At 37.4% G+C, this 13,499-nt stretch overlaps 2 protein-coding genes across 2 annotated transcripts in view; one reads left to right on the plus strand and one right to left on the minus strand.

The window, feature by feature from the left end:
- Window positions 1–1,530: 1,530 nt before the first annotated feature.
- Window positions 1,531–7,694, minus strand: LOC107549914 (insulin-induced gene 2 protein-like). The gene is made up of 6 exons (XM_016231100.1): window positions 7,414–7,694; window positions 5,810–6,063; window positions 5,517–5,641; window positions 4,269–4,435; window positions 3,976–4,075; window positions 1,531–2,987 (listed from the first exon to the last, which is right to left on the minus strand). Exons 2-6 carry the CDS (start codon window positions 6,054–6,056, stop codon window positions 2,946–2,948), a joined length of 681 nt encoding a protein of 226 aa, XP_016086586.1. The 5' UTR covers window positions 6,057–6,063; window positions 7,414–7,694; the 3' UTR covers window positions 1,531–2,945.
- A 666-nt stretch (window positions 7,695–8,360) lies between these two features.
- LOC107549892 (ubiquitin carboxyl-terminal hydrolase 37-like) overlaps window positions 8,361–13,499 on the plus strand; it is a 13,187-nt gene continuing 8,048 nt past the window's right edge. The window contains exons 1-5 of the mRNA XM_016231078.1: window positions 8,361–8,530; window positions 9,351–9,552; window positions 11,115–11,193; window positions 11,801–11,880; window positions 12,747–12,868. Of these exons, the coding sequence (XP_016086564.1) occupies window positions 9,379–9,552; window positions 11,115–11,193; window positions 11,801–11,880; window positions 12,747–12,868 (455 nt within the window). The 5' untranslated portion in view covers window positions 8,361–8,530; window positions 9,351–9,378. The remainder of the gene's footprint in view (window positions 8,531–9,350; window positions 9,553–11,114; window positions 11,194–11,800; window positions 11,881–12,746; window positions 12,869–13,499) is intronic.

Consider the following 13,499-nt stretch of genomic DNA (forward strand, 5'->3'; position numbering starts at 1 on the left):
AAATAGTGATCCGTGCAATCTGGTGTTTCGAAATTAAAAATAAAGCTACCCTGACTAAAGTATATGGCAACAAAAGCATAGTGCACGTATAAAATATGAATATATGTCATATAATTCAGTGCAGGGTAGTGTAATCTGGATTACTTAATCAGATTCCAAACATTAAGTACTTATAATAAGATTACAGTTACTTTTTTTATGGAATACATGATTACATATTCACACAATAGCAATACATTATTCATAATTTATTGATTTTCCCTAATTTCTCTTTTTCCTGAAATAGCCCTCTGCTTATACATTCAGAAAGTCTACCAGTTTTGTGGACATTCAGTCAGGTGGCTATGTAATTACACAGCATTTGACAACTTGATTTACAACATTTTTTTTTTCTCAATATTTTAACATCGCATAAACTACCGATGAACACATTCATTTTTATTTGAATTATCAGTGATTCATATTTAACCATGTATTACTGTCTTTGGAATGCATTAAATGCACAAATTCATGTTATTTCTTATTTACATGTAATGCAGGCATTCCCAAACTTTTTTTTTGGTCAGCCTTACCTTTTTACCCAATATATTTATTTGAAGTGCTCTTGAGATTTTAATGTAATAAGTTAGCAATGAAGTAACACATTTGCACATTGGTTCTCTGAGATTGGTTAATGGTCACATGACATGCAGGTAAACACATACTTCATCTTTTTCAGTAAGTGCTTTGATTGCTATTTTAAAATGATTTTTTTTTTAACATTTTTATGATTTATTTATTAAACATACGACCCCCCTACAGTCCCTTTACAAACCTCAGTTTAGAAAACCTTTACATATTGTAATGTTTAATGCTCCTCATCTTGCTTTTCATTTTTTAACATCTTGTTGCAACAGTTTACAAAAACTGAATATATTGAAAACACTGAATATATTGGGTCAAAATCCCATAATATAAATGCTATGCAGGCTATTTAAGACAGTATTGGCTGATCAGACGGCAATGCTGACCTAAAATGCAAAGTGTTTGCCCTCTCTCTCTTCACCGTTCCTATATCTCAGACCTCAAATACATACAATATTACCCTTTTTAGACATAGTTTTCGAAGTAAAGAGTAAAGAAAATACTATACAAAACATCTTGAAACTAGGGCCAAGTTGCATAAACTTAGCCATGTTAAGAACGTCTTAAGAACTAGTTTGACCAACTAGTTGCCAAGGGGTAATCGTCTTTTTTTTTCCAAATAAGACCAATCAACCAAAATTATCCTGTTAAAATCAATGTAATAAATGAGTTAGGTCAAAAGTAATCTAAAAGTAATCCGATTACATTACTTAAAATGTGTAATTAATGAGTATCAAGCACTGATTACACAATGTATATGCATTAATTGCATTAAAGTATAATTTTTTTGTTTGTTTACTAACTGAATGAATTTAAAAATAACTTTCAATGAATGCACAGAAGCCTAAAAAAAATAGTATATAGTTATAATAGTAACCAAAGAAAATAAACTCAAAGAAAGTCTCTTTTAATGACGCAGATGTAATAATAACAAACATGTAACTTCAATTTCAAAAAACGGTAAATGTGGTTAAATACAAACCGTGGATCAAGTAATCACCCATGCCTGAGAAAACATCCCAACATGCTCGCTTTCAGATGGTCACGTACAAATTGTACAATTACTCTTGCAAGTCTACAATTGTTTAAGTTGTCAAGTCTCATTGTAACACTTAAAACACATTGATCCCACTTATTTTGCATTCTACTCAGTTTTTCATAAAATATCCTCCCAATAAACAGAGCCAAGATTTAAAAAAATAAAAAAAATTCCCTTAATTTCTCTAAAATCAGTGCACAGATTGTGGTTTGCCTCCTCTATCCTCTTTACTTTGAGCTCCAATCTATCTGTTATCTTAAAGTTATTTTAAGGCTTTGGTAATGATCAAATGGAATGTCATTAAGAAGCATTTTAATTGTATTGTGAAACTAAGAGATTTCTGGAGCTAAGGGATGCTTCATTCAGTCAAAACTGATGAGTTCTTCGGGTCTAGCAAGGAATGATCAGGGCTGCGTTGCCCAAAAGCATGGTACGCTTAAGTACATCGTAGACCCATTCAAACCAATGGAGCTACGATCAACTTAAGCTTACGATGCTTTTGGGAAACGCAGCCCTGGCTATAACGAGGAATGCATTACAATAAAATATTCAACTAATGAACACAGCACACTGGTTAGTCTGTTAGAAAATATGATGTCTTTTGTGTTTAGCACTGCATCTACAAACACAGGGTGACGGGTCAGTTATCCTCTGACGCCCACTACTGTTGGATCTGAGACACAGCAGACGTGAACTGCCCTTTAGTAAAGTGATATGTAACAGACTTGATGCCCTGTCATAATACTCTATATTACTCTCGTTACTTCTAATGACCAGTGATTTTTCTGTATGATGAATGAGATCCGATGATGGTGCTTTGTTCAGATGACTCTCCTTCACCCGTCACAGAGGATAGAGGCCACAACAGTATCAAGATCATATAGAACATTTCTTGCGATTGAGTTTTGTGTCTGTGCATGAAATGCATGTAAATATTCAGTCAATACATTGCCCATCTTTTACACACCAGGCTTTGCCTCCAGTCATGAGGTGAGGACAGTCACACAGTTTGATCAGTCAGAGTCAGTTTGGCACTTTACAGCAGCTTTACAGCATTTCAGCGCTGGCGAAGACAGTATGAGAGTGTGTAAACAACATCATATCTTACCGTTACACACACTTAGAGAACCTGAGCGTCTGAGGAGGCAGGAAACAGATCTGGAGGTATAAATCATAACACTGTCCAGCAGCTCCTCCTCAATGATGGATCACTCTGTCAGTCATGGTGCTCCTGCTTCACTACTTTATCCTGGATTTTCCCGTGTGTGCAGAGGATTCTTCCTTAATCCTGGTGGGTCTTTTCTTGACTGACTTTGTACTCATACTGCAGCAAACAAAGAAACACAAATCAATGCAATATAGTGTTTTGAAAGGCAACATAACTACACATCACAATTTAAAGATCTTTCAAAGTTGTTACACACTGGTAAAACATTTGATGAAATGCAAATAAACGTGCTATATATATATATATAGTGTCTTGCGAAAGTATTCATACCCCTACATTTATTTCACGTTTTATGTTGCAGCCTTATGTTAAACTGCTTTAAATTACTTTTTTTCGACATCAATCTACACTCCATACACCATGATGGCAAAGCAAAAACTGAACTGTCACAAATTCGCAAATTTATTAAAAATAAAAAAACTTTAAGTACGTTGCATAAGTATTCTTTACTTAGCTGAAGCAGTCTTTTTGGGTATGATGCGACGGGTTTTTTCAGGTTTCTCCAGAAATATTTGACTGGGTTCAAGCTCAGGCTGTGGCTGGGCCACTCAAGGACATTCACAGTTATCTATAAGCCACTCTTGCTGTGTGCTTAGGGTCATTGCCTTCTGCCCAGTCTGAGGTTCTGAATGCTCTCGATTGGGTTTTCATTAAAGCTGTCTCTATATTTTGCTGCACTGAGCGTTTCTTCTACTCTGACGAGTTTTATTCCTGGGATGCAAAGCTGAATTGTCAGCGTCATTATTCCAGTCTTCAGTGTCACATTTTGTTTTTTTAAATCAATTATCAATTTTGAAAACAGTTGTGCTGCTTAATATTTTTGTAGAAACTGAAATATTTTACATCTGAATTCTCCGTTGAATAGAAAGTTTAAAAAACAGCATGTATTTTATAAATAAATAATTTATATAAATAAATAAATACATGCATAAACGTCTTTACTGTCACCTTTAACGAATCCTTGCTGAATAAATATATTAATTTCTTAAAAAAAAAAAAAAAAAAATCTCTTTCTGACATCAGTGTTAAATCCGTTCAGTCCACTGAGGTTTGATTATGTTTGAGTAACAACGCAAAAGTTTACCAGAGCTAGCTGTCGTCCAATATTCCCCACTGTTATGACCCCGGCGAAGAAGATACATGGCAGCCAGGACCGAATGTACAGGAAGTCAGGGGAGGTATATCTGCACACATAGACAGTGAAGTACCAAACAAAACATCCAAGCAAAACAGGCTTTTAATGATGCAAGTGTAAGCAGTAGATCTTATAGCTATCGCTCTTGGTGTGAACTGGCCTTAAAACTACTTTTGTCATTCAGTGATGCTTCCAACTGACTATATTGTGCAGACTTATAACAGAGCGTGTATGAAACTCACCGAAAGACTCCGTTGTAAACCAGCAGCTGGGTGGCAAGTGTGGCAAGTGTTGCAATGATGACTCCCAGCCCAAAACCACTGCGTGAACGATCGAACGTCCACCACAGGCCGACAGACAAGGCAGCCAGCGTCAATGACAGCTGCACATTATTCGCAAAGTCCACCTTCTGTTGGCACCAGGGTTAAAGATAACAAGTCGTACAAGAGCGATATCATTTTTTGCAGAATAGTGTGCAGCAGGGATGATGTATTATTGAAGGCCCAAACCCAGAAACGAGGTAGCATTTTAGCACTTCCGGTTCCATTGTCCTGAATTCAATGGTTTTTGTTTGAAAGCCTGAAATAAGGTCTGTTGTTCATGTTCACACAAGCTTTTATACTACATCATAAACCACATCAGTAATTCCAAATTGTGTTTTTTTTTAAAAAAAAAGCGTCTTGCAAAAGGTGGTTGTCAAACTGAACAGATAAACTACTCACTAGTCCAGTTTCACAACCTCATTGTTTATAATTGCACTCTTGCAAACTATTCGAACTCACACTTTCAGGGAATTTTTGTAAAGACTGAAAGAAGTGTCAGACGCTCAAATGGTGGTGACATGAGACAAGTCATGAAACCGTGGTGTTGTTTGTTTATAAGCTACATTTATCTTTTTTTACTTCTGGTGATTGCATTTAGGATTAAAAATGTATAAAAGTTGTTTCAATTTGTTTCAACAAAATGTTTAAATGATAAACATTTGTTGGTCACACAGTTGATTTTTTGCAATACTCCAAAAGCCAACAGAAAAATCCTATTGATTTTTGTCGAAGGAACCAAGGCTGATGCTATTTTATGGGTTGACCTACAAAAACAAGTCATCACTGCAGCACTCTATAAAACGGCCACATTTATTATCAGCTCAATGTCATTTCCAGTGCAGAAAAAAATTATGTTTATCTCTGGTTCTGTGAACGCGGACAACCAAAAACGTATGCGTAAAAAAAAAAAATGCAATCTATTTTCTAAATGCATCTTATCAGTCTTATCAATCACAAGCAAGCATTCAGATGAATAGTACCAAGTCTCTGTCCTACATTTTTTTTTCCAGATGTGTGTCACATTATGTAAGAAAATATGAATTTTGTTACAGCGTGACTTTAAGACAAACAATGCGACTAAAACTGTGTTCATCTATTGCAGCTGAACAGCTTGACAGAATGACTTTGTTAGAAAAGGAACAAGAAGAAATGCGAGGAGAAGGATACAGCACTGGCGTGATTTATGCCCACAAAGACGGCCACACAGCGCATCACGTTAGACCACTCTCTCTTGAGCTTATGCGGCTCCCCCAGACGACGATCCATACAGGGATACAGCAAACCTATAAACGCTGAAGAAAGAAGAGTGGCATTTAAATCGACATCACAGATCTCACAGACCCCATATACTGTACATATACTGTCTTGAGAACGACAACAGCATTAGTTTCTGTGAGAATCCTCAGTTATGACAGAAGCAGTTCAGACAATCGTAATATGTCGTGTGTGTGTTTGTGTACCTGCAGCTGTTCCACAGCAGGGAGGAACCCACCAGGCGGAGGAGAAAATGCTGCTGATGACGTCTGGAGGGAAGAGAGTGACGTTACGCTGCACCTGTAGCAGGTTTAGCACGAGTGCTAGAAACACGCCCACCATAAAGAGCATGGCAGCACGGATCAGCAAGTTCATGGTCCGGTTGGTGATCATGCTGATGTAGGGCCCGCGGCGCATCGGAGCACCACCGCTCAGAAGGACGTCAGCTGACATCACACACCTGGAAAGGAGAAGGTAATAATAATGATGCTGTCTGAAACCCAGACATACCTGATTTCACAATATTAATCATATAGCCAAAACTGAATGACCAAAGAAATTGCGTAACTGTGAATAGAATTCTTTGGGCTTTTTGTGCATATGACAATTTATAGCACATTTCATTTCAATTAATGATAAATATATATATATACTTCTAAAGAAATTGAAATTTTATCCATTAAGGGAAAGAACATTATAATCTTGTACAAATATTTTGTGCACCTTATGTTTCAGTTTACTTGAAATTGCCTTGATAACCCTTAAATTACCGTTTTTGCTATGAGCGGGTCTTTGAGTTCAAAATAATTAAGGCTACATTATCTATATGAAATTATTTCTAATTCTACATACTTCAGAAAAATTAGTTTTTTTGTTTCATTGAATTCAAATTTAATTTAAGAAAATATTTTATTTTGCTCAAGTTCTATCAACTATGTTATTTGATCAAACAACCCCCTGCAACTAAAAATGGCTTTTTGTATTTGATATAACTTTTTGAAATGTTGAACACATTATTGTATAATATACGTGTCCTTTCATTTGTTTGTTTTTTTTCCCCCTCAATATTTTATCTACTATAACCTATTATCAAATAACTGCCCGTCAATTGTTTTGGGTACATTGTTATGAATTTACATACATTTACTTAAGACTTAAATTCACCAGCTTCAACATTATTAACCTGTCATTTTCAATGACAGGCCTCGTCTGGCCAACCACATTTTGTTTTCTTAATCGGATTAACCCCAAATTGAAATATATATTTAAATTTGAGGTTAACCCGATCAAGAAAACAGAATGTGGTTGGCCAGACGAGGCCTGTCATTGAAATTATGAGTCAAATGGCGAAACTACAAAACTATGTTACGGTCTAAGTTACCCTATCGAGCCATTTCTTGAATTACATTCATGATCATACTGTGTGTGACTGTATCCAGTGATAATGAATTGTTTGCATTTTTTCTTTTCAATCGTAAATGAACCTTCTACGTGTTAGAGAAGAGTGAGTGTGTTCATGAGCTAGCAACGTGCGCAACAGTTAACAAACATGGTTTGTCGGTTTTTAAAGATTATTGCTGAAGGGTTGCGAAGTGTGTAGTGTAACATAAGTTGACAAACTAACTAGGAAAACATCCATTCTATTGTATTACCAAAATGGTGTTTAACAGTTTAAGCTGGACTAATAGCAAATATGTGACCCTGGACCACAAAACCAGTCATAAGTAGCACAGGTATAGTTGTAGCAATAGCCAACAATGGGTCAAAATGATTGATTTTTCTTTTATGCCAAAAATCATTAGTGACTCACCGTCGCCGGTTTAAATCTCTTGCTCTGCACAGAGATGTTAAAGTCCTGAGCGAAGGAAGAAGACCTTTCTGCGTGGCTATAATGCTGTGAGTTACTTCCGCCTCAGCAGCCAATCAGAAGAGGCTTTGCGATGCTCCTAATGTTTTGGCTCATTCTGGTTAAGTTCATGCTGTTCCTCAAACATACATTTGATTCAGCGTCTCTAATGCAAGTGAACACCGGTGTTGCCAGCTAGTTTTCAGGGGAAGTTGCTACAGGAAGGTGGCTTTGTTGCTGAAAGATGTTGCGTGATGACGTCATGACGTAATCACGACGCAGCATTGTGTCAAATCTCAGCAAAAACACACATATATATATATTTATATATTATATACGTTCATTTAGATTTGCTCGTAGCCATAATGAATCAAATATAATGCACAGGCTACTGTGTTAATAGTTTCTGGATTGATTTTTCCACCTGCATTTTTAATTACGCGTTGTATTTTGTGTTTTCGGGAACGGATAACGTCCTGGAAAGTTACTAGCACCTTTTCCACTTTTCTGCATGTTTTTCTTACAGTGTACTAACTCCTGAACAACCACAGGCACAAGCTACTCACAAAGTGGCTCATGAATGAAACACAACAGCATTCAATTATTATTATTACTATTAAACAACTGCAAATAGCAGCTAACTTAATTCCTGTACCGTGTGTACTGCTAGGCATCTTTGGTTTCCTCTTTTTGTGGGATTTAAACGGTCAACTGTGCCTTTTCATAGTTTGAGCCACTTAGCTAAAGTTGCTAAAAGCTGCCAAATAAATTTAAAAAATAGCTAAATATGTTGCTAGGCGCTTTTGGAAGAAAAAGTTGCTAAATTCAGCAACAAAATTGCTAAGTTGGCAACACTGGGAGCGCCGTCGGCGCCGAACTCTGAAATCTCGCGAGAGTTGGCGCGCCTCTTCTCACCTCCCATTTCCGCTCTAGATGTTCACGTTCCCGCCATCGTCGGCTGCTCGTGGGGCGCGAGCGCAGATAACATCGTAGCCGGCAAAACTCACACACTGACAGCGCGCCACACTGAGCGGATACCTTCACCCTCCAGCGCTTTCTTCGAGGGATTTCCCTCCCGCAGGTAAACGAGATGCGGTGTGTGAGCAGAATTTGCCCGCGTTTTTATCAGAGCGGTCAGTTAGCGGAGCCAAGCCTGTCACACGGCCTGGGCTGCTAATGCTAGTTAATTAGCTGCGTGTGTCATTACCTCACAGCGGAGTGTGAGGATACTGCCAAACAAAGACGCGTTTCTGCGGATCACACGAGAGTTAGTTTGCTTGAAGTGTGTGCGGTCTCTAGGGAAGCTAGTCAAGTTGGTTGATGTAAAGGGCGCGTGATGTTTGCTGATGTGTTTGTTTACGTTCAGCTGTACTCGCTGGAGCTCCTCGAAACATGCGGCTCTTTATGACAAGACCTTATCTAGGAGAGCTTCGGGCAGTTACTTCACTTTAAGATGTCAGAAGTGTGTCATACTTCAGCTCAAGGCTTTTAAAGCAACACTTGAGATCTGACTCAATGATTTAGTTTTGTGTTAAGTGGAGCGGTTGCGAAGATTTGACTCGAGAAGTGATATAACTGTCTAATGCGCATTAGATTTTACACCGGCGCTTTTTGTGCTCCGTTAGTTGTCGTTGATTAGTTTTAAACGGCCGGGTCGTTATTCTAGAGGTATCGTTAAATGACATTCACGCGTGACTCTGAGTCGCTGTTGTTTATTGTTTGTGAGTCCCATTCATGTCCGACACGTGGGTTGTGTGCTTTGCGCTGAAGCCGCCGTGAGCCCGTCTTCGCTCGTGTGTGCGGTCGCACCGGTGACACATTCACGTGTCTGCGTCTCTCGCGGTTTCGTGTCGGACATGGTCTCTCGTCTTCATCACCTCTTCGCTCTCGATTGTGTCCAGAGCCGGGTTTTGAGCGCCTCTCGCCCTCATGGCCGCCGCAGTGCCCAAGCTGACCAGCGGTGGCGCTGTCCGCATCCGCATCAGGTGTGGCGAGCTGGGGACCACCAAATGGAAAGAGGGGGTCTTTGAAATCCACGAGAGAGACAACAAAATAAACCTGCTTGTCAAGTTCAACAGTGGCGGCACTCCGAAGGTGTTTCAGGTACAGATCTGTCTTTGCATTCGCAGCCGAAAGCCTGACATATGATAACTGTCATTACAAATGCTGTTTGAGGATCATATTTCATACATGCACCCAGTGTTGGGGGTAACTCATTACAAGTAACGCGCGTTACGTAATCAGATTACTTTTTTCAAGTAACTAGTAAAGTAACGCATTACTTCAATTTACAAGAGAATATCTGAGTTACTTTTTCAAATAAGTAATGCAAGTAACTTTTTTCCCCAATGTATTGACTGACAGCTCTCCTGTCCCCAGACTTTTCTGTTTCATAAAGTATGATATAGTGAGGATATGAAGCTTGAAAAAAAAAATGCAATTTGGTGCAGTTGCTGATATTTACAGTGGGTACGGAAAGTATTCAGACCCCCTTACATTTTTCACTCTTTGTTATATTGCAGCCATTTGCTAAAATCATTTAAGTTATTTTTTTTTCCTCATTAATGTACACACAGCACAGCCAGAGCCCTGACTTAAACCCAATTGAGCATCTCTGGAGAGACCTAAAAATGGCTGTCCACCAACGTTTACCATCTAACCTGACAGAACTGGAGAGGATCTGCAAGGAGGAATGGCAGAGGATCCCCAAATCCAGGTGTGAAAAACTTGTTGCATCTTTCCCAAAAAGACTCATGGCTGTATTAGATCAAAAGGGTGCTTCTACTAAATACTGAGCAAAGGGTCTGAATACTTAGGACCATGTGATATTTCAGTTTTTCTTTTTTAATAAATCTGCAAAAATGTCAACAATTCTGTGTTTTTCTGTCAATATGGGGTGCTGTGTGTACATTAATGAGGGAAAAAAATTAACTTAAATGATTTTAGCAAATGGCTGCAATTTAACAGAGTGAAAAATGTAAGGGGGTCTGAATACTTTCCGTACCCACTGTATATGGCCAACCAATGAAATGCTGATGGTTAGGTTAACAGTATAGCAGATTACTTGCATTAAATGCTTATAAATATCACTTGTCAGTCTGTATCTCATATTAATGTCTCTAAGATGATTTTTAAATGCTTAGTTCGATTAAAACTCTGTTTGAGAGATGAACAAGTAAACATTCCTCAAAAGCCTGGTGGCTCATATTTGATACTCACATTTTAACAATTTTTCTATAAAAAAAAAAACCATGGATAATCAGGTAAATCTAATTTTGAGTTTGAGTACATGTTCATCTTGAAATATTACTAACAGTATAAAACACATTTTATCTTCATAAGTAAAGATTGAACAGCAAAAAGACCTGCAGGTGGACATTTTCACAATTATACTAAAAGTCTTTTTATTTGTTAAAGTATAACCTATTAATCAGATGACTGAAGGCATGTAGTAGATTGTGTGCATCAATTTTTTTTCAGCAAAGCTTGATCATGTTGATCATTTAAATCCTTAGAAATGTGTATGAAATACGATGAAGGATGTTTATAGGGTTAAGAAACACCTGCAAGGTTCTCCGTAGAGACACAGAGTGTCATTTTAAGACATATGCATCAAATGCATTTTGTTGAATGCTATTTAGACTTATTTGTTTATTTTGTTGCAGCTGAATCACAACGTTAAGCAGGTTTCATGGTATCAAACGCATGGCCCAAACCGTGTGACTTTGACTCTGAAAGATGATTAAAACTCTGTTTGAGAGATGAACAAGTAAACATTCCTCAAAAGCCTGGTGGCTCATATTTGATACTCACATTTTAACACAATTTTTCTATAAAAAAAACAAACATGGATAATCAGGTAAATCTAATTTTGAGTTTGAGTACATGTTCATCTTGAAATATTACTAACAGTATAAAACACATTTTATCTTCATAAGTAAAGATTGAACAGCAAAAAGACCTGCAGGTGGACATTTTCACAATTATACTAAAAGTCTTTTTATTTGTTAAAGTATAACCTATTAATCAGATGACTGAAGGCATGTAGTAGATTGTGTGCATCAATTTTTTTCCAGCAAAGCTTGATCATGTTGATAATTTAAATCCTTAGAAATGTGTATGAAATACGATGAAGGATGTTTATAGGGTTAAGAAACACCTGCAAGGTTCTCCGTAGAGACACAGAGTGTCATTTTAAGACATGTGCATCAAATGCATTTTGTTGAATGCTATTTAGACTTATTTGTTTATTTTGTTGCAGCTGAATCACAATGTTAAGCAGGTTTCATGGTATCAAACGCATGGCCCAAACCGTGTGACTTTGACTAATCACTCAACTCCCTTTAAAAAGGTGCGCCCAACTTTGGACTACGGTGGCTGGAACAAACCAAGACCATCCGCGCTGGCTCAGCCGCAGCCTCCACTACAAGGGTGAGCGTCTAAAGCTCGCTAATATAGGGTTCTATGAAATGTTTTATTTCTTCCCCCAAATTCTGTTTAATTTTAGTTGTTTTTTTAAATTCAGTTTTTATGTGATACCACTTTCAAATGGTGGTAATCAAATTAATGCATAAAACCTAACGGTTTAATTTCTTTTACAATGCATCAAATGAAAATTAAAATTTTTGCAACGTTATTAGTGTTTTACTGTATTATTATTGCTGAGAGATACATTCTACTATACATTTATAATGTATATATTTTATTTTAAAACGGATAGTTCCGGTCCTTGGTTCTGATTGGTTGAGCCAAGTTCGAAGCTTACACTATTAGAAATTACTCTACGAACACACACCTTTATTTACATTTGTGTGTTGCTCGGCAACCACTTTGTTGGAACTACAACCGTTTCGGAGGAACTACATTGTTTAGCGGAAGAATAATGTTTTTATTAATATCATTACACTTTATTTGCTCTGTTTTATCTGTTTTATTTTGTGAAACCTTACTACGTATATGGAATATCCGTTTTATAAAAAGCAATAAGCCCCGTGAAGCCGTGGTTTACAGTGAATTTATAACAGCTATGGGGGTTGTTATAAATTCACTGTAAACCACGGCTTCTTGGGGCTTATTGCTTTATTATAAATAGTTTAAATAATACTTTGTATAGTATAGGGATGCAGCGATTAACCGGTTTCGCGATTTAACCGCGCTTTAAAACGTCACGGTTAATTAATCGTAAAGGTTCCGCTAAACCGAGTGTTTCTGTCACACGGAACGGAGCTGTTGCAGCTTGCGCGAAACAAACAAAGTTACACTAGCGGCGCACCAGCTTAAATTGACGTGCTTATCAGAGGCACGGAGGCTACTACAATCACTCAACTCCCTTTAAAAAGGTGCGCCCAACTTTGGACTACGGTGGCTGGAACAAACCAAGACCATCCACGCTGGCTCAGCTGCAGCCTCCACTACAAGGGTGAGCGTCTAAAGCTCGCTAATATAGGGTTCTATGAAATGTTTTATTTCTTCCCCCAAATTCTGTTTAATTTTAGTTGTTTTTTTTTATTCAGTTTTTATGTGATACCACTTTCAAATGGTGGTAATCAAATTAATGCATAAAACCTAACGGTTTAATTTCTTTTACAATGCATCAAATGAAAATTAAAATTTTTGCAACGTTATTAGTGTTTTACTGTATTATTATTGCTGAGAGATACATTCTACTATACATTTATAATGTATATATTTTATTTTAAAACGGATAGTTCCGGTCCTTGGTTCTGATTGGTTGAGCCAAGTTCGAAGCTTACACTATTAGAAATTACTCTACGAACACACACCTTTGTTTACATTTGTGTGTTGCTCGGCAGCCACTTTGTTGGAACTACAACCGTTTCGGAGGAACTACATTGTTTAGCGGAAGAATAATGTTTTTATTAATATCATTACACTTTATTTGCTCTGTTTTATCTGTTTTATTTTGTGAAACCTTACTACGTATATGGAATATCCGTTTTATAAAAAGCAATAAGCCCCGTGAAGCCGTGGTTTACAGTGAATTTATAACAGCTATGGGGGTTGTTATAAATTCACTGTAAACCACGGCT

This window comes from Sinocyclocheilus grahami, unplaced genomic scaffold (assembly GCF_001515645.1).
Source record: "Sinocyclocheilus grahami isolate Dianchi unplaced genomic scaffold, SAMN03320097.WGS_v1.1 scaffold383.1, whole genome shotgun sequence".
NCBI classification, from domain to species: domain Eukaryota; kingdom Metazoa; phylum Chordata; class Actinopteri; order Cypriniformes; family Cyprinidae; genus Sinocyclocheilus; species Sinocyclocheilus grahami.

Coding starts and splice junctions, on each gene's coding strand:
- LOC107549914 (XM_016231100.1), bottom strand. CDS start 6,056: ATGTCAGCTGACGTCCTTCTGAGCGGTGGTGCTCCGATGCGCCGCGGG. Junction 4,076..4,268: donor GTTTACAACGGAGTCTTTCG/GTGAGTTTCATA, acceptor CTATGTGTGCAG/ATATACCTCCCCTGACTTCC. Junction 2,988..3,975: donor TTGGACGACAGCTAGCTCTG/GTAAACTTTTGC, acceptor TGTTTGCTGCAG/TATGAGTACAAAGTCAGTCA.